We start from the raw sequence: 21,001 nt of genomic DNA on the forward strand, positions 1-21,001 counted from the left end.
CAAAGTTGAATGTGCACAACAGCATATGAAATTGATTGTCAATCAGTGTTGCTTCCTAAGTGGACAGTTGGATTTCACCGAAGTTTGAGTTAATTGTGTTGTTTAAGTATTCCCTTTATTTTTTTTTGACCAGTGTATATTGAATTCTACTATAGACTGCAAGATTAATGCAATATCTGGGGTTTTCAATACAATAGCATAGAAGGTGAAGGATTTGTCTTTGTGGGTTTTTTTAATGTATAAGGTACACTGAAGATGGTTTAATTTCGTTGTATGAAATAGAATGACAATTAAGTAAACTATGAAATTGAATTGGATTAAGTAAACTATGAAATTGAATTGAATCCTGGGCCTAGAAAGTTTAGAACTAAGACGCCTTAAACAAGATCTAAGTATTGCCCACAAGATCATATGCTGCAACGTCCTGCCTGTCGGCGACTACTTCAGCTTCAACCACAACAACACAAGAGCACACAACAGATTTAAACTTAATATTAACCGCTCCAAACTTGACTGTAAAAAATATGACTTCAGTAACCGAGTTGTCGAAGCGTGGAACTCATTATCGGACTCCATAGTGTCATCCCCAAACCCCCAACACTTTACCCTTAGATTATCTACAGAGGTCAGTAAGGGGCTAGTACAAGTGCACTAGAGTGCCTTCCGTCCCCTGTCCTATTGCTCTCCTATATCTCCTATGCCTTTCTTCTATTCCTATATCTCTTCTTCTATTCTTTCATTGATATGTTCTATTACTATACCTTCTTTTCTATTATTTCTTAGATATATTTTACTATGAGTATCTCCTCTATAACCTTCATCATATATTTTACTATATGTATACAGATATATACCCACTAAAACCCTCATTGTGTATTGGACAAAACAAACAAACAAACAAACAAACAAACAAACAAACAAACAAATAAAATAAAATATTATAAAATTTGGAATATATTTTACGAATGGTTAGAAACAAGGAAAATACAACATTAGAGTATAATAATCGAATAAGTATAAAAGTATAGAAATTTATTTTGGTTAAAGAATAATTTTGTTTTTTTTAAAATGGCATTTGAGAGAATATAAAATTTGCATTAAGTGGAACAATTGGGAAATAATAAGAGAAAGCACCACATGATTCTCTTAACAACCGTGGCAAAAAGATTGCAAAATTGGGCAGGACTTCCTTAAGCAGGTGCCTTTTTTAAACCATGAAAATTCTGGGTTGCCAGTCAAGGTGCCAGGCCGAAGCCATCGTTAGATTTGGAGACTTTCGCCTGCCACATATTATAATGTAGAATGTGTTAGTGTTGTAGGGATTTGGTAGGCTGAATGAGGGAAGTAGAGATGTAGGCATAACAAATTCCTTCTAGATTCTCAAGGTCATCCTTTGTTCAACACCTGCCTGGAAGTTGATGGGAGTCATGGGACGACCGGGCACGGTTAGCAGAACCATGCAACGAACTGGTGGGTGTGGGAACAAGGGAATGAACTTTAAACTGGGTGGAGAAACCCACGGGACTTCAGATTCGGGGTTCTCCCAGATGTGCCGACCTGGCTCTGCTAATAAATTGGAATTTTCAGGAATGCTATGCCTTGGGCTCTGTCATCACCTGTATTATTATTATTATTATTATTATTATTATTATTATTATTATTATTATTATTTTATTTTTTTTATTTTTTAAAATTGGATTTGTATGCTGCCCCTCTCCGGAGACTCGGGGCGGCTAACAGCAATAATAAGACAGCGTACAATAATAATCCAATACTAAAAACGATTAAAAACCCATTAATATAAAAACCAAAAATACATACAGACCTACCATGCATAAAATTGTAAAGGCCTAGGGGGAAAGAGTATCTCAATTCCCCCATGCCTGGCAGCAGAGTTTTAAGTAGCTTACGAAAGGCAAGGAGGGTGGGGGCAATTCTAATTTCTGGGGGGAGTTGGTTCCAGAGGGCCGGGGCCGCCACAGAGAAGGCTCTTCCCCTGGGTCCCGCCAAGTGGCATTGTTTAGTTGACGGGACCCAGAGAAGACCCACTCTGTGGGACCTAACTGTATGTTTATTTCACGATCCCTGATTTGTTGGGATCGCTCCAGCAAGAAAAGCAGAAATGATTACGAAACAATAAAGCAAATGAGCCGTCTGGAGGCCCTCCAGAATGAGAGGGAGATAAATTGCAATAAATAAAGATATAGCAGTGGGTTCCCTCCCCTGAACACATCCATCAGCGGCTCAGAACTCTGGCGAAAATGTAATTTAAAAAAAACCCTAGAAATGGAACGCTTTGATTTTACATGACATCAATGGCATCCAGTCCCGATATAAAATTTAATCCATCTATAATTTATCACCTGGGAAGTGGAAGTATCTCAGACAGACACATCCTGACCGCATATGCATTCGGGGAATAGGTGGCCGTTAAAATAAAATGATGATCCGTGTCACTTTATATTGAGCCAATCACGGTCAGGTGTGAAGTCAAAGACGATGCTTTTGAGAATTTCCTTCCAACAGGTGGGAGGAGGACTAGATTACAGGGATGTAAAAACCTTTGGCTATCTTCTTACAGCTTCCAAGTAAAATCCATAGTAAATTTTGTTTTTAAAAAGGGGCTTCACCTTGGCTTGATTTATTTTTTACACCAGAAACCAGGGGTGGGCAGAAGGCAGGATGAAGTGGAACGCAGTTCCACCGGTGGAAATGAAGCTACGTGCGCATTTCCAGCTGACCGGTGGCAGTCACTTCCTGGATTACCAGGCTCCACTCAGCTCTCTTTATTTATTTATTTATTATTTATTTATTAGATTTGTATACCGCTCCTCTCCGGAGACTCAGAGCGGCTCACAACAGGAATATAAAATACAAACCAGGTGATTAAAAACAAAACAGTTAAAAACCCTTGATTAAAAACACTCAGACAACCCAAACAAAACGCCAAGGGGAATCAATTTCCCCATGCCTGGCGGCAAAGGTGGGTTTTTAGGAGTTTGCGAAAGGCAAGGAGGGTCGGGACAGTCCTAATCTCCGGGGGGGGAGTTGATTCCAGAGGGTTGGGGCTGCCACAGAGAAGGTCTTCCCTTGGGTCCCGCCAGACAGACCAACTCTGTGGGACCTAATCAGTTGCTGGGATTCGTGCGGCAGAAGGCGTTCCCATCTGCTGCTGCTGCGGCACACGCCTCGCTTTTTTCCTCTTTCCTCCTTCCTGGCCTCAGCCTCAAGCTTCCCTCTCTCCTGCCCAGCTCCCCTCCAGCCTCACATGGCCACCTCCTGAAGCCAGGAAGGAAGAAAGAGCGACACTGGTGTGGTTGTAAGTTGGGGAGTTCACTTGAACGATGATGATCATTCAAGCCACTCCCACCTGGTCACATGGCCACCAGGCCACTCCTACCCAGTCACATGACCATCAAGCCACACCCAAAAAATAAGCCACACCCACAGTGTGGCGGTAAACATTTTGGCTGCCCATTACTGACCGAAACCCTTATGAAGACAGTCCTCCACTTGCAACCAGTATCGGGTTCCTACCAGTAGGTTTGAGGATGCCACACTGGTAGTAAAAATAGAGCTGCGCGCACAGCTCCGGGTATCCTGTGGGCACGCATGCGCATCCCAGAAAATTTTACTTCTGCGCATGCGCAGGAAGTAAAAATCTTGTGAGGGGATGCGCGGGTGCACAAGATTTTGGTGATTTTTTTGCTACTGTGTATGCTCAGAAGAAAAAAAATCGCCGAAATCTCGCGCGCCCATGTGTCCCCCTGAAATATTTCACTTCCTGCGCATGCTTAAATTAAATTACTTTCAACTGGGGTTCTCCAGACTTAAGGAGATATAAACCAATGATCTATTGTTTGAGTGTGGGAGTCATTAAAATGGTTATATTTAATTTAGCTGCAATTAGATTTAAATATAAGCCTACGTTAAATCAGGCATTGTTTCTGTCACCATCCCACACATTTCTTCAACCCGCCCCCACCCGCCTTTCTGGAGGGTGGATCCCGCATCAGATTTAACCTGCTGTGACGGGTCATTTTTGCTCCCTGTTAATTAATCCACGCAGGGTTGAAGTTATAAAGTGTTTTTAAATATATATATATAGAAACATAGAAACATAGAAGACTGACGGCAGAAAAAGACCTCATGGTCCATCTAGTCTACCCTTATACTATTTCCTGTATTTTATCTTACAATGGATCTATGTTTATCCCAGGCATGTTTAAATTCAGTTACTGTGGATTTACCAACCACGTCTGCTGGAAGTTTGTTCCAAGGATCTACTACTCTTTCAGTAAAATAATATTTTCTCATGTTGCCTTTGATCATTCCCCCAACTAACTTCAGATTGTGTCCCCTTATTCTTGTGTTCACTTTCCTATTAAAAACACTTCCCTCCTGGACCTTATTTAACCCTTTAACATATTTAAATGTTTCGATCATGTCCCCCTTTTCCTTCTGTCCTCCAGACTATACAGATTGAGTTCATTAAGTCTTTCCTGATACGTTTTATGCTTAAGACCTTCCACCATTCTTGTAGCCCGTCTTTGGACCCGTTCAATTTTGTCAATATCCTTTTGTAGGTGAGGTCTCCAGAACTGAACACAGTACTCCAAATGTGGTCTCACCAGAGCTCTATATAAGGGGATCACAATCTCCCTCTTCCTGCTTGTTATACCTCTAGCTATGCAGCCAAGTATCCTACTTGCTTTTCCTACCGCCCGACCACACTGCTCACCCATTTTGAGACTGTCAGAAATCACTACCCCTAAATCCTTCTCTTCTGAAGTTATTGCTAACACAGAACTGCCAATGCAATACTCAGATTGAGGATTCCTTTTCCCCAAGTGCATTATTTTACATTTGGAAACATTAAACTGCAGTTTCCATTGCTTTGACCATTTGTCTAGTAAAGCTAAATCATTTACCATATTACAGACCCCTCCAGGAATATCAACCCTATTGCACACTTTAGAGTCATCGGCAAATAGGCAAACCTTCCCTACCAAACCTTCTCCTATGTCACTCACAAAGATATTAAAAAGAATAGGACCAGAACAGACCCTTGTGGCACACCGCTTGTAACCTGTCTCTGGCGAGTATTCTGAGCAGAGACAGGTTACAAGCGGTGTGCCACAAGGGTCTGTTCTGGGTCCTATTCTTTTTAATATGTTTGTGACTGACATAGGAGAAGGTTTGGTAGGGAAGGTTTGCCTATTTGCCGATGACTCTAAAGTGTGCAATAGGGTTGATATTCCTGGAGGGGTCTGTAATATGGTAAATGATTTAGCTTTACTAGATAAATGGTCAAATATTAAAAGCTGGCATTTCAGTTGCATGAGTTTTATCTTTGGCCCACTCTGCATCTCAAAGAGAATCAAGGAATCAAAATGAGCTACGAAGACATGGCAAAGAATGGAGAGCAGCACGATTTGTAATGTGTTATATTCATCCACTCAACAAAAAACTTCAACTGCCTTTCTGAACTATAAAATTAGTCCAGTGTTTCTCAAATCTTGACAACTGGAAGACATGTGAACTTCAGCTCCCAAGTTAAGAAACACTAAATTGGACACATGCATAAAAGAGAGAAAGAAAAAGCAATACATCCTTATAAAATCATAAATGCAATTGAATTCTATTAATAGACGACTGCTATCTGCCAATGCAGATTTGAAAAGCCAATCAGTTTCCCCGAAATGTAACAACATTTATAAGTTAAATGTAAAAGCTTATATTACTTTCATTATATAATCAATATAGATTATAGTCATATTATTTTATTTATTTATTTTATAGGCACCCGGCCAGATTATCTCCGGGACCGCCTTCTGCCGCACGAATCCCAGCGACCAGTTAGGTCCCACAGAGTGGGCCTTCTCCGGGTCCCGTCGACTAAACAATGTCGGTTGGCGGGACCCAGGGGAAGAGACTTCTCTGTGGCGGCCCTGACCCTCTGGAACCAACTCCCCCCAGAGATTAGAATAGCCCCCACCCTCCTTGCCCTTCGTAAGCTCCTCAAACCCCCCCCCCCCCCCTGGTGTCAGGCATGGGGGAATTAAGATAATCTTTCCCCCTAGGCTTCTACAATTTATGCATGGTATGTTTGTATGTATGATTGGTTTTATAACAAGGGTTTTTAGCTGTTGTAGTATTGGATTTTTACATTCTGTTTTTTGTCACTGTTGTTAGCCGCCCCGAGTCCACGGAGAGGGGCGGCATACAAATCCAATCAATCAATCAATCAATCAATCAATCAATCAATCATAATTTTTTTCATTTTCAGGGATTTTTTTTCAAGCTGTCTTTGGAAAAGGCAAATCTGAAAAAACCCGAATAAAAATAAAAAGAAAGAGGAATGACTTTGGTTGTTGTTTTTAAATGGACTTTATATTCCTCTGCTTTGCTGATTAGATTGGAAACTGGGTTTTATTTCAATAAGTGGGAGTTATTTAAATCGCACAGTGTCCTGCCTACATTGCACGAAGCACCTTTGAGTTTGTCCACACATCACAATGCACGTTGGTTGTCTCCATCTACTTAACAGCCATAGCTGCAAGCCGCCCAGAGCTTATACATTCTCCTATGAACATTGCCCTGAAGCTATGAGTCTTGGAAACCCTTTCAGAATGGTCGTTTTGCAATGCTAAGTAGAGCTGCACAACGCTTCAAATGCAATTCCCAAAGTTGCTTAGGAACACACAGGGCATGGACAGAGCATCTGTCTTCAACCACCTTAAAGCAACTATGTCTTTCTCTGGGAAGATTCTAGAAAATTGAGGCCCCTGCTTTAAGGAATTGCTAAGAGGTGCAGTGGTACCTCGACCTAAGAACGCCTGTAGTTACAAACTTTTCTAGATAAGAACCGGGTGTTCGAGAATTTTTTGCCTCTTCTCAAGAACCATTTTCCACTTACAATCCCAAGCCTCTGAAACTGTAACTGGAAAAGGCAGGGAGAAGCCTCCGTGGGGCCTCTCTAGGAATCTCCTGGGAGGAAACAGGTCCGGAAAAGGCAGGGAGAAGCCTCTGTGGGGCCTCTCTAGGAATCTCCTGGGAGGAAACCAGTCACATGGTATTTTATGGTATTTTAACCAGTCACAGTTTTATGACGACCAATGTGGTCCGCGTTTTTGCTTTGATATGGTCGACTGACTAATCAAATAAAGTTGATTGTTGTTGTTGTATACCCATAACAGAAAACGCTGTGCGTGTACAAGCTCGGCTTGGCCGGGATACTAACCATGGTTGTCAGGATGTACTTGTAGAAGGCAGATGTCATCCCCAACTCGGAAGCCTGGGGGAAAAAAGGCAGTTCACAAGAATCAACAAAGGGAGCATTTTAATTGCTTGACAATACACTACGGTTGCCCAGAACGCCAGAAACTTTGCTGAGTTTTACGGAAATATTTGATATGGATGATTGGTGGCTTCTAAAACCGGGCAGGACACAAGCTGCTGGACTGGTTTGACCTGAATTTACAATCGTTTCCAGCTGGCTTCAACTTAAGCAGGTGTGTAAGATTTTTATGCATTTCAGGTGATCCCAAATACGAGGGTCGCCCAGAAAGTAATGCACCACATTTTTTTTCTCAGCCTACAGTAATGGTACGGATGTGAAACTTTAGATATACATTATTTGAATTGCCAGGAGTGTGTGTGTAAATTTTGCATTTCTTCAGACAGATAATAATAATAATAATAATAATAATAATAATAATAATAATTATTATTATTATTATTATTATTTATTAGATTTGTATGCCGCCCCTCTCTGAAGACTCCAAAGATAGCTTAGCTGCAGGTGTTTTGAAATCCTTCCTTCCCTCCCTCCCTCCCTTCCTTCCCTCCCTCCCTCCCTTCCCTCCCTTTCTCCCTTCCATGGTGCACAGTGCTTAGAATGCAGCATTTGCCGGCTAACTCTGCCAACTGCCAGCAGTTCGATCCTGACCGGCTCAAGATTGACTCATCCTTCCATCCTTCCCAGATCAGTCAAATGAGAACCCAGATTGTTTGGGGGCAAGGGGCTGACTCTGTAAACCGCTTAGAGAGGGCTGTAAAATACTGCGAAATCTAAGTGCTATTGCTATATAATCGCCTTTGGGTTTATTATGACTTCTCAAATATACAAGGAATCGTCAGGATCCATGTCACTTTAACCTTCCCAGAAGAGGGTCCACAAACAGGTCGGACAATGCTGAGAGACCCAAGACCCATCGAGCAGAACATCCCAGGGTAAATTAAGTTGCCCTTGATAGCCAAATCCCCCAAACCTTTGTGTTTCTGCCTCAATTCGGCATCCCTCTCTCACCTTCTTCAGGATGAGGTAAGAGACGGAAGCATTGGCGTCGATAATAATGGTGGAGATCTTGTCGTCTCGGATCTCCTTGAGCAGCGGCGTGGGATCGTTGGTGTCATCCAACATCCGGATCGAGAGGGTTTCCTTGGAGATGAGGAATTGGCGGACTAACTCCTCCAATCTCAGCAGGCCTGATGGGCAGAGAGAAGAACGGGGTGTCAGGACTGAGTCTACATGAATCTACAGAATGTGCTACAACCCGATTGGTCGACAAATGTATAAGAGGTAATGCACCTTTGAATAAGTATGGCTTGTTGTGGATGCTCGGCAGTAATATTGTAATAGTGTCATCTAGTGAGATAGTTATAATGTAAATAGAATAGTTTTTGCTACAAAGAAGTAAATATTTTCTCAAGAACTCCTGCTACATCGTATTCATTCAAAGAATGTATAGTGGGTTTGTTGATTGGATGGTTGTGTGTGTGTTTTAATTGGTTCTTTAGTTTTTAGATGTAACTTCTAATTTTAATTAATTGGATTTTGATGCATATTGTCTTTTTACAGTATATGTTGTAAGCTGCCCCAAGTCCTCGAAGAGAGGCAGCATATAAATCCAAAAAATAGATAGATAGATAGGTAGGTAGGTAGGTAGGTAGGTACATAGGTAGGTAGATATTATTATGATGACAAACTGAAGATAGATAGATAGATAGATAGATAGATAGATAGATAGATAGATAAAGAGGTAGGTAGGTAGGTAGATAAATGTATATCTATGTGTCCCAGCAGCCGGTCAAGTCCCACACAGTTGGCCTTCTCCAAGTCCCGTCAGCTAGACAATGTCGCCTGGCGGGACTTAGGGGAAGAGCCTTCTCTGTGGCTGCCCCAGCCCTTTGGAACCAACACCCTCCAGAGATTCCCATTACCCCCACCCTCCCCACCTTCCACAAGAGTGTAAAGATCTATCTTTGCCGACAGGCTTGGGGCCACTAAGACCAACATCTAGCCCCAGCTGATGAATGAATTTATGTCTCTGTCTGAACATGAGATACTGTTTTTTTTAAAGATATTGGGGTTTTAAAATGTTTTTTTAAATTTAGATTTCCACATGTGATGTATTATTTTGTTGTGAGCTGCCCTGAGTCCGAGGAATAGAGATCTAGTAAGTAAGTAAGTAAGTAAGTAAGTAAGTAAGTAAGTAAGTAAGTAAGTAAGTAAGTAAGTAAATAAATAAATAAATAAATAAATAAGTTAGTAAACAAGTAAGAAAGTAAGTAAGTAAATAAATAAATAAGTAAATAAACAAATAAATAAGTTAATAAATAAGTTAATAAGTAAATTAGTAAGCAACTAAGTAAATAAATAAATGTTATTGATATATTTTAAGGTGTGTGTGTGTATTGATATATAAATGGAATTTGTACAGATTTTTTTTTAAAAAAATTCAAAAAAATTCAAAAAGAAATTCATATCTTTGAGCCTGTTCGCCAGAATCAAAGCTCTTTTGACGTCTGCTTTGCAGAAGACACGAAAACACGACCAGGGTTTGTTCTCCATCAACTTTGATGTAAGGAATGTCGTTCGTCGAAATCCGCTCACCCCAGACGAGAGACGACGCGACGTAATACTAAATTGATTTTCTTTTTGCATTTAACATGTCTGCTTTTCCCTCCCCACCACCACCACCCCTCCAAATCCAAAATTACAGTTGCAGGGAGGTGTTGATAATTAACAGCAGGCTGAACGGAGGGGACACAATTTTCATGACTGCAGCCCTGCATAAAATTGCTCCAATTCTCTCTGAAGGGCTGGTATGATTAACACTATTCTCTCACTCTCCTGCCTGCTATAATTTTAATAGGCGTAATCTCTGCTCTCCCGACCTCAGCAGCCGTCGTGATTTGCATGTTCTTTAACGGGCGGCTTGTTAATTTAGCGGTTTTGATTTGGAACGCAGATTTAACTACGGCCTTTGCAAGCAGGTACTTTTCAGACAGAAACATAGAAACAAAGAAGATTGACGGCAGAAAAAGACCTCCTGGTCCATCTAGTCTGCCCTTATACTATTTCCTGTATTTTATCTTAGAATGGATCTATGTTTATCCCTGGCGTGTTTAAATTTAGTTACTGTGGACTTAACCACCACGTCTTCTGGAAGTTTGTTCCAAGCATCTATGACTCTTTCAGCAAAATAATATTTTCTCACGTTGCTTCTGATCTTTCCCCCAACCGACTTCAGATTGTGGCCCCTTGTTCTTGGGTTCACTTTCCTATTAAAAACACTTCCCTCCTGAACCTTATTTAACCCTTTAACCTATTTAAATGTTTCGATCATGTCCCCCCATTTCCCTTCTGTCCTCCAGACTCTACAGCAGGGGTCCCCAAACAAGGCAACTTTAAGACTTGTGGACTTCAACTCCCAGAATTCTCCAGGCAGCATAGCTGCGCAATCTGGTGGCCGTTACTGGGGCACCGTCCCCTACCGCATCAGTAGTAACTCACCCCTGCTTGACTACCTCTTGTGAGTGGTCCACGACTGGGTCATTTAGTGACTTGATCGAAGTGTATAAAATCATGCATGGGATAGAAAAGGTGAATAGAGAAAAATTCTTTTATCAATCCACCTTTTCTATCCCATGCATGATTTTATACACTTCGATCAAGTCACTAAATTCTTTTCTCTACCACACAATACTAGGACGAGGGGGCCCTCCCTAAAGCTCATAGGTAAGAAAGTGAGGACAAATCAAGGGAAATATTTCTTCACCCAGAGGGTTGTTGGTTTATGGAATTCCCTTCCAAAAGAGGTTGTGACAGCTGTCAGCCTGGAGAGCTTCAAGGCAGGATTGGACAGATTCATGGAGGCCAACTGTATTGTAGGTGGTTATTGAAACGGATGTCCAAGTGCCGCTTCTATGTTGGTTGAGGCAGGCAGGATTCCCTTGGGTCCCATTTGTTGGGGGTCAAGGGAAAGGGAGGGTTTTGCCTTCTCTTTCTGCTCAAGATCCCCATGGACAATTGGTGGGCTATTGTGGGACACAGAACACTGGACTCGATGGGCTTTGGCCTGATTCAGCCTGGCTCTTCTTATGTTCTTATGACAGATTCTGAGGAGGATGAACTGGGCCCATCATGATATGCTGGGCCCGTGATGGTGAACCTTTTTTTTACTCAGGTGCCAAAACAGCATGGGTGAGCGCTATTGTGCATGCGCGAGTGCTCACACTCATAATTCAATGCCTGGGGAGGGCGAAAACAGCTTCCCCTGTCCCCCAAAGGCCCTCTGGAGGCTGCAAACAGCCTGTTTCCCAATTTATAGTGGGCTCAATGGGCTTGTGTTTTGCCTCCCCAGGCTCCAAAGGCTTCCCTGGAGCCGGAAGAGGGTAAAAACGCCCTCCCCCATTCCCCTGGAGGCTCTCTGGAAGCCAGAAACGCCCTCCCGGAGCCTCAGTGTGAGCCAAAAATCAGCTAGTCGGCACACACATGCACATTGGAGCTGAGTTAGGGCAACAGCTCCTGTGCCAGGAGATATGGCTCCATGCGCCACCTCTGGCACCCATAATTAATAATAATAATAATAATAATAATAATAATAATAATAATAATAATTTATTGGATTTGTATGCCGCCCCTCTCCGTAGACTCGGGGTGGCTAACAACAATGATAAAAACAGCATGTGACAATCCAATAATAAAACAACTAAAAACCCTTATTATAAAACCAAACATACACACAAACATACCATGCATAACTTGTAATGGCCTAGGGGGAAGGAATATCTCAACTCCCCCATGCCTGGCGGTATAAATGAGTCTTGAGTAGTTTACAAAAGACAGGGAGGGTGGGGGCAATTCTAATCTCCGGGGGGAGTGGGTTCCAGAGGGCCGGGGCCGCCACAGAGAAGGCTCTTCCCCTGGGGCCCACCAAACGACATTGTTTAGTCGATGGGACCTGGAGAAGGCCAACTCTGTGGGACCTTATTGGTCGCTGGGATTCGTGCGGTAGCAGGCGGTTCCGGAGGTACTCTGGTCCATTGCTATGTAGGGCTTTAAAGGTCATGACCAACCCATGCCATAGGTTCGCCATCACTGCCCTACGCCAAGCACCCCGAAACTTTCTTCCGTGCCAAAACAGAGCAACTTACATTCAGCCTTGGCGCAGATGAGGCTCGCTGAAGGGTAGTTGAAGGACTTCAGAATGCAAGAGACAGCCAGGCTGACATCCTCGTTGCTGGGGTAGAGGCTGACCGAAGCGAAGCGCAGGTATTGCAATTTTGGCGTTTCCTCGGGACCCACCTTCACATGGGGGATCTAAGGGAGGGAAGGACAGGGTCGAAATTTCTTGGCAATAAGGCTGTTTTTGTTGCGTGACTATAAAACCAGGGCAGGCAAGAAGGCTTCAGCAAATTTGACAGACCTAAACCTGTCAAGAATAGGAATAGGAATAGGAATTAGAGTAGGAGAAGGAGAAGGAGAAGGAGTAGGAATAGGAGTAGGAGTAGAAGTAGGAATAGGAATAGGAGTAGGAGTAGGAGTAGAAGTAGGAATAGGAGTAGGTGTAGGAGTAGGAATAGGAGTAGAAGTAGGAATAGTAGGGGTAGGAGTAGAAGTAGGAGTAGGAATAGTAGCAGTAGGAATAGGAGTAGGAATAGGAATAGGAGTAGGTGTAGGAATAGGAGTAGAAGTAGGAATAGGAGTAGATGTAGGAGTAGGAATAGGAATAGGAGTAGGAGTAGAAGTAGGAATAGTAGGGATAGGAGTAGAAGTAGGAGTAGGAATAGTAGCAGTAGGAATAGGAGTAGGAAGATGAATATTTATTTATTAATTGGATTTGTATACCGCCCCTCTCCGAGGACTCGGAATAGAAATAGGAAAAAAAATGATACCATCAGAAAACAATACAATTAATAAAATATATAAATGCGCTGAAATGGACAAAATGACCATGGGAATCAAGTGAGCAAGTGATTCAGAATATTATGACACTTGGAATATATGGCACAAGTGGATGGAGAATAGAAATGAAGTATAGTGTTATAATGTATAGTGGCATAGAAAAACTGATAAAAATGTATAACGGAATAAATAGTAAATATAAATGGATAGGTATATAAATGGAAATATATTGTACAGTATATAAAAATGGAAATATAAGAAATATAATGAAATGGGTAAGATATAAAAAAAAGATATTGTGATGTATATATATATATATAGTCCCAGTGTGGGTATGGCTAGCTGATGAAGCCAAAATAAGGCCAAAATAGATCTATCCTAGTCTCCCTTAATTTTCAAATTCAGAAAAAAAAAACATGTGACACATACAGATATAATTGTCGGCTATCAATAAAATTAACTGCCTTGGAAATGGCCCTGGGTTGGGCCGAGAGGCAAAAAAGGAGCTGTGATGTTCCTTCAATACACCAGGGTGATTTGACACAAAAATATGTAACCCTTCCCTGGTGCAGAGCTGAAGGGATTGGATACTGTAGCCTAGAGGTTAATTCTCTGCCTTACAAGGCAAAGGTTGCAGGTTCAAGTCCCAGCGAGGGTATGGCTAGCTGATGATGCCAAAATAAGGCCGAAATAGATCTGTTGGGGGCAAGAGGCTGACTGTAAACCATTTAGGGAGGGCCATATATATCGATATAGTCCTCGAGTCCTCTGAGAGGGGTGGCATACAAATCCAATTAATAAGTAAATAATAAATAAATATAAATTTAAATGCTAAACAGCAATAGCGATAACACTTCTGCTATTTAGCCTCCCTGAGTCCCATGGGGTTGGGTGGCATGCACATTAATTAAATTAAACAATTAAATTAATTAAATGCCAGTAAGATTCCAAAAATGGAAGGGACGGTGATGAGCCAAGAGTCCACTCACCTCTTTTTCTCCACAAATGTGGCTAACGATGGACGCAGAGGCTGGGCTGGACGCTGGTCCCAGAACCGAGACCACCCCTTTGGGCAGAATCTGACACACTGCATGAAAAACAGAGAAAGTGGGAAGAAGATTAGGCCAAGACCCCCACCCGCTTCCTTTCACACAACCCAAGCTCGCCACGCTGTGCAAAATCATAGCCTTTGAAAACTTCTATTGTACAACCTCTCTCTGTCTTTTTTTTAACTATCTGCCAATCATTTCATGCTGGAACAAAGTACAAAAGGCTCGAAGTTGGTGGGTGAAAAGTCCTCTCGCTACCTGTCGGGCTCCCAAAAAGCAAGAAAGACAAGAGTTACTTCTAAGCGGTTTCCTTTCTTGATTTTCACCCAAATCTTGTCCAGCTCTCTGCTTGAAGCGCTCAAGATACGCTTTGAGGATTTCTGGGGATACAGTGTTCCCTCGATTTTCACGGGGGATGCGTTCCAAGACCGCCCGCGAAAGTCGAATTTCCGCAAAGTAGAGATGCGGAAGTAAATACAGTGGTACCTCATCTTACGAACGCCTCTTCTAACAAACTTTTCAAGATACGAACCCGGTGTTTAAGATTTTTTTGCCTCTTCTTCCGAACTATTTTTACCTTACGAACCCAAGCAACTAACCTCAGATTGTGCCCCCCTTGTCCTTGTGTTCGCTTTCCTATTAAAAACACTTCCCTCCTGGACCTTATTTAACCCTTTCACATGTTGAAATGTTTTGATCATGTCCCCCCTTTCCCTTCTGTCCTCCAGACTCTACAGATTGAGTGCATTAAGTCTTGCTTGATAGGTTTTATGCTTAAGACCTTCCACCATTCTTGTAGCCCGTCTTTGGACCCGTTCATTCTTTTTTCTTATAACTGATGGCTCCTTAACAGTAATCCCTCCTTAACTTCAAGGATCTCCACCTTCTTGGCTCCCTGGCCTCATGAGTGGAGAAGACTAGCCACGTCCTGCTTGAGGGCACCCAACGTACTGGTGTCGGTGGTCTCGTACTGGCTGTCCCGTTGCAGTTCGAAGATCTCCACCTCAACCCGGGCCTTGGCGGGCACTTCAATGATGCTGTTGATGTGTTCACGGGCCAAAGCTAAGGCGAGTCGCTCCCCGCGGCCACACACAGTCTGGTCATCCAAAATGGAAGCTGGTCATTGGACAGGAACCGACGATGGGTACCGAAAAGAGGGACGGAGGGGAGGCAGGCAGGAAGGCAGGGAGGGAAGGAGGAAGGAAGGAAAGAAGGAAGGAAAGAAGGAAGGAAGGAAAGAAAGAAAGAAAGAAAGAAAGAAAGAAAGAAAGAAAGAAAGCAGGAAGACAGGAAAGAAGGGAGGGAGGGAAGGCAGGAAGGAAGGAAAGAAGGAAGGGAGGGAAGGAAGGAAGGAAGGAAAGAAGGAAGGGAGGGAAGGGAGGCAGGAAGGAAGGAAACAAGGAAGGGAGGGAGGCAGGAAGGAAGGAAGGCAGGAAGGAAAAAAGGAAAGAAGGAAGGGAGGGAAGGAAGGCAGGAAAGAAGGAAGGGAGGGAGGCAGGAAGGAAGGGAGGTAGGAAAGAAGGAAGGAAGGCAGGAAGGAAGGAAGGAAAGAAGGAAAGAAGGAAGGGAGGGAAGGCAGGAAGGCAGGAAAGAAGGAAGGGAGGGAAGGGAGGCAGGAAGGAAAGAAGGAAGGGAGGGAGGCAGGAAGGAAGGAAGGCAGGAAGGAAGGAAAGAAGGAAAGAAGGAATGAAGGGAGGGAAGGAAGGAAGGCAGGAAAGAAGGAAGGGAGGGAGGCAGGAAGGAAGGAAGGCAGGAAGGAAAGAAGGAAGGGAGGGAAGGAAGGCAGGAAAGAAGGAAGGGAGGGAGGCAGGAAGGAAGGGAGGTAGGAAAGAAGGAAGGAAGGAAGGCAGGAAGGAAGGAAGGAAAGAAGGAAAGAAGGAAGGGAGGGAAGGCAGGAAGGCAGGAAAGAAGGAAGGGAGGGAAGGGAGGCAGGAAGGAAAGAAGGAAGGGAGGGAGGCAGGAAGGAAGGCAGGAAGGAAGGAAAGAAGGAAAGAAGGAATGAAGGGAGGGAAGGAAGGAAGGCAGGAAAGAAGGAAGGGAGGGAGGCAGGAAGGAAGGGAGGGAGGAAAGAAGGAAGGGAGGGAAGCAGGAAGGAAGGCAGGAAAGAAGGGGAGAAGGAAGGAAAGAAAGAAAGAAAGCAGGAAGACAGGAAATAAGGGAAGGAGGGAGGCAGGAAAGGGAAGGGAGGAAAGCAGGAAGGAAGGAAGGAAAGAAAGAAAGAAAGCAGGAAGAAAGGAAATAAGGGAGGGAGGGAGGGAGGGAGGGAGGAAAGAAGGAAAGTAGGAAAGTATGAAGGAAAGAAGGAAGGAAGGAAGGAAGGAAGGAAGGCAAGAAAGAAGGAAGGAAGATCATTCTGATGTGAAATTCTTTGGAGTATAGGAGTTGATTTTCTCCCCCATCTCCCCCAAGAATGACCATCAACCCTTTCCAATAAGTGGAGGCGACATCTCCCAGAATTCCTGGCCAGTGCAATGAACAAGCTGGAATGTTGGGAATTATTATTGAGAGCAGTACAGTATTTCTCAAACCTGTGAACCTTTTTTGGTTTGTGTGCCAAAAGACACAGAGAGAAAGTGCTAGTTGGTGCACATGTGACCACACCCGTTCCCTCCCCCCCATGTATGTACACCCCCAACACTGCCCCTGCACATGCGCACAACCCACTGACGCCTGGGACAGTGAATAAACAACCAAACGGGCAAAATGGACGTTCATGAAAATGGGTTTCCGGTTTGCCCGTTGTGCTGTTTTTTGCTTCAGGGAAGCTGATACGGCTCTGGGTGCCACCTGTGGCAGGTATGCCATAGGTTTGCCATCACGGTCCTACACCCCTTCAGACGTATGGCTGTCCAGCCTCTTCTTAAAAACCTCCAGTGATAGGGCTACCTGGAGGCCAGCTGTTCCACTGACCAATCACCCCAGAGAGAGTCCGCAACTTGGGCGTCCTCCTCGATCCACAGCTCACATTAGAGAACCATCTTTCAGCTGTGGCGAGGGGGGCGTTTGCCCAGGTTCGCCTGGAGCACCAGTTGCGGCCCTATTTGGACCGGGACTCACTGCTCACAGTCACTCACGCCCTCATTACCTCGAGGTTCGACTACTGTAACGCTTTCTACATGGGGCTCCCTTTGAAAAGTGTTCGGAAACTTCAGATCGTGCAGAATGCAGCTGCGAGAGCAGTCATGGGCTTTCCTAAATATGCCCATGTTACACCAACACTCCGCAGTCTGCATTGGTTGCCGATCAATTTCTGGTCACAATTCAAAGTGTTGGTTATGACCTATAAAGCCCTTCATGGCATCGGACCAGAATATCTCCGGGACCGCCTTCTGCTGCACGAATCCCAGTGACCGATTAGGTCCCACAGAGTTGGCCTTCTCCGGGTCCTGTCAACTAAACAATGTCGGTTGGCGGGCCCCAGGGAAAGAGCCTTCTCTATGGCGGCCCCGACCCTCTGGAACCAACTCCCCCCAGAGATTAGAATTGCCCCCACCCTCCTTGCCTTTCGTAAGCTGCTTAAAACCCACCTCTGCTGCCAGGCATGGGGGAACTAAGATATACTTTCCCCCTAGGCCTTCACAATTTTATGTATGGTATGTTTGTACGATTGGTTTTTATATAATGGGTTTTTAACTGTTTTTTAGTATTGGATTTTGTTGTACTGTTTTACTGCTGTTGTTAGCCGCCCTGAGTCTGCGGAGAGGGGCGGCATACAAATCCAATAAATAATAATAATAATAATAATAATAATAATAATAATAATAATATAATATAATAATAATATAATAATAATAATAATAATATAATAATAATAATAATATAATAATAATAATAATAATAATAATAATAATAATACGGCTGTCCAGCCTCTTCTTAAAAACCTCCAGTGACAGGACTACCTGGAGGCCAGCTGTTCCGCTGACCGTTCACCCCATAGCAAAAGTCTTCTCACTCACCCATGCGCAGCGAGGACAACAGCTCCAGGCTCTGTTGGGTGAAGCCGAGTATCAGCAGCAGCAGCAGGGCGGGCAAAGCCGGCATCTTCTACCCCTCCTCATGGAGAAAGTTCGGCCGTGGCCCCTGCGCTGCCACCTGGAAAGGGGACAGAAAAATGACACACACACACCCCTTTGCATGAGCATCTTAGAACCGAAGGCGAATGACCCCATAGGTTACAAGGCTCTCCAACCCCGGCCATTTTAAGACTTGGGGACTCCAACTCCCAGAATCCCTCAGCTAGCAAAGCTTGTGGACGCCAATGGGGAGGATTCTGGGAGTTGGAGTCCACAAGCTTTGCTGGCTGAGGGATTCTGGGAGTTGGAGACCACAAGTCTTAAAGCGGCCAAGGTTGGAGACCCTTGCCGCTTATGACCTCCCACTTACGAGTGTAACTTGTGGCTTGTATCCTTAAGATTTTTATTCGTATTGATTGTTTCCTGGTTGCTTATTTGACCCCTTAATGACAATCATTAGGTGTTGTAGCTCACGATTCTTGAGAAATGTATATTATCTTTTGTTTACACTGAGAGCATCTGCACCAAAGACATGTTCCTTGTGTGTCCAATCACACCCGGCCAATAAAGAATTCTATTCTGTTCTATTCTATTCTATTCTCTTTTATGTACACAGAGAGTATCTGCACCAAAGACAAATTCCTTGTGTGTCCAGTCACACTTGGCCAATAAAGAATTCTATTCTATTCTATTCTATTCTATTCTCTTTTATTTACACTGAGAGCATCTGCATCAAAGACAAATTCCTTGTGTGTCCAATCACACCCGGCCAATAAAGAATTCTATTCTATTCTATTCTATTCTATTTTCTTTTATGTACACAGAGAGTATCTGCACTAAAGACAAATTCCTTGTGTGCCCAATCACACCCGGCCAATAAAGAATTCTATTCTATTCTATTCTATTCTACTCTATTCTCTTTTATTTACACTGAGAGCATCTGCATCAAAGACAAATTCCTTGTGTGTCCAATCACACCCAGCCAATAAGGAATTCTATTCTATTCTATTCTATTCTATTCTATTCTATTCTATTTACTTTTATGTACATAGAGAGTATCTGCACCAAAGACAAATTCCTTGTGTGTCCAATCACACCCGGCCAATAAGGAATTCTATTCTATTCTATTCTATTCTATTCTATTCTATTTACTTTTATGTACATAGAGAGTATCTGCACCAAAGACAAATTCCTTGTGTGTCCAATCACACCCGGCCAATAAAGAATTCTATTCTATTCTATTCTATTTTCTTTTATGTACACAGAGAGTATCTGCACTAAAGACAAATTCCTTGTGTGCCCAATCACACCCGGCCAATAAAGAATTCTATTCTATTCTATTCTATTCTATTCTATTCTACTCTATTCTCTTTTATTTACACTGAGAGCATCTGCATCAAAGACAAATTCCTTGTGTGTCCAATCACACCCGGCCAATAAGGAATTCTATTCTATTCTATTCTATTCTATTCTATTTACTTTTATGTACATAGAGAGTATCTGCACCAAAGACAAATTCCTTGTGTGTCCAATCACACCCGGCCAATAAGGAATTCTATTCTATTCTATTCTATTCTATTTACTTTTATGTACATAGAGAGTATCTGCACCAAAGACAAATTCCTTGTGTGTCCAATCACACCCGGCCAATAAAGAATTCTATTCTATTCTATTCTGTTCTAGGGTTTGCAAGAGGCAACTCAACCCGTTGATCTGCAAATTTAGCTGAATCAAAGGAGATTGAGAATTGCCAAAAATGTTCTCTCTCTTGCTCTCTCTTAGGGACCTTGCAAATTGGCTTCAGACCATAAGTTCATGCTTCGCTGTTTCCCCTGCATGCATAAAGCATCCTTAATTTCCCTCTACCGTTTGTTGGTTCGTTACCTTTTTAATTAACCCAGACAGAAATATCGGGTTCTCCCCACCATCAGTTATGTGTTTGCTTGTTTGCTTATAACCTGCCTTTATTATTTTATATGTAACTCAAGGTGATGGATTTATCCCACATCCCGTCCTCCTCCTATTTTTCCCCATAACAACAATCCTGTGAGGTGGGTTGGGCTGACAGAAGGGGACGGCGCAAAGTGCCCCCCCACTGGCTTTCATTCCTAAGGTGGGACTAGAACTCACAGTCTCCCGCTTCCTAGCCTGGTGCCTTAAAACACTAGAGACCAAACTGATTTCGGCACTCAGCAAGGGACACTAATTTTTCTAATGCCGTGACCCCTTAATACAGTTCCTCATGTTGGGGTGAACCCCAACCATAAGTCTAACACCAATTCTCCCAACAGAGCTTTAAGCTGATTGGCAGGAAGGTCAGAGGGACAACCCGACTGTAAACGCCTGATTGGTCGGATTATAAAAATATAATAATAATAATAATAATAATAATAATAATAATAATAATAATAATAATAAATAAAATAAATAAATAAAAATAAAAATAACAACAACAGAGTTGGAAGGGACCTTGGAGGTCTTCTAGTCCAACCCCCTGCTTAGGCAAGAAACCCTACACTACTTCAGACAGATGGTTATCTAACATCTTTAAAACTTTCAGTGTTGGAGCATTCACAACTTCTGGAGGCTAGTTGTTCCACTGAGTAATAATAATAATAATTTATTAGATTTGTATGCCGCCCCTCTCCAAAGACTCGGGGCGGCTCACAACAATAATAAAAACAATATTATAGTAATTGTTCTAACTGTCAGGAAATTTCTCCTTAGTTCTATGTTGCTTCACT

At 43.0% G+C, this 21,001-nt stretch overlaps 1 protein-coding gene across 3 annotated transcripts in view; it reads right to left on the reverse strand.

Annotated features, from left to right (window-relative positions):
• Positions 1-21,001, reverse strand: part of GRIK5 (glutamate ionotropic receptor kainate type subunit 5) — a 107,292-nt gene that overhangs the window by 27,594 nt on the left and 58,697 nt on the right. For 2 of the 3 annotated variants that reach the window (XM_070764058.1, XM_070764059.1), the window contains 6 exons: positions 18,201-18,336; positions 15,196-15,360; positions 14,185-14,282; positions 12,445-12,610; positions 8,312-8,490; positions 7,244-7,297 (listed from right to left, as the gene is read on the reverse strand). In XM_070764058.1, coding sequence (XP_070620159.1) covers positions 7,244-7,297; positions 8,312-8,490; positions 12,445-12,610; positions 14,185-14,282; positions 15,196-15,360; positions 18,201-18,285 — 747 coding nt within the window. In that variant the 5' untranslated portion in view covers positions 18,286-18,336. The remainder of the gene's footprint in view (positions 1-7,243; positions 7,298-8,311; positions 8,491-12,444; positions 12,611-14,184; positions 14,283-15,195; positions 15,361-18,200; positions 18,337-21,001) is intronic. The other variant, XM_070764060.1, reaches the window with a different exon arrangement.

This window comes from Erythrolamprus reginae, chromosome 11, assembly GCF_031021105.1.
Source record: "Erythrolamprus reginae isolate rEryReg1 chromosome 11, rEryReg1.hap1, whole genome shotgun sequence".
Lineage (NCBI taxonomy): Eukaryota > Metazoa > Chordata > Lepidosauria > Squamata > Dipsadidae > Erythrolamprus > Erythrolamprus reginae.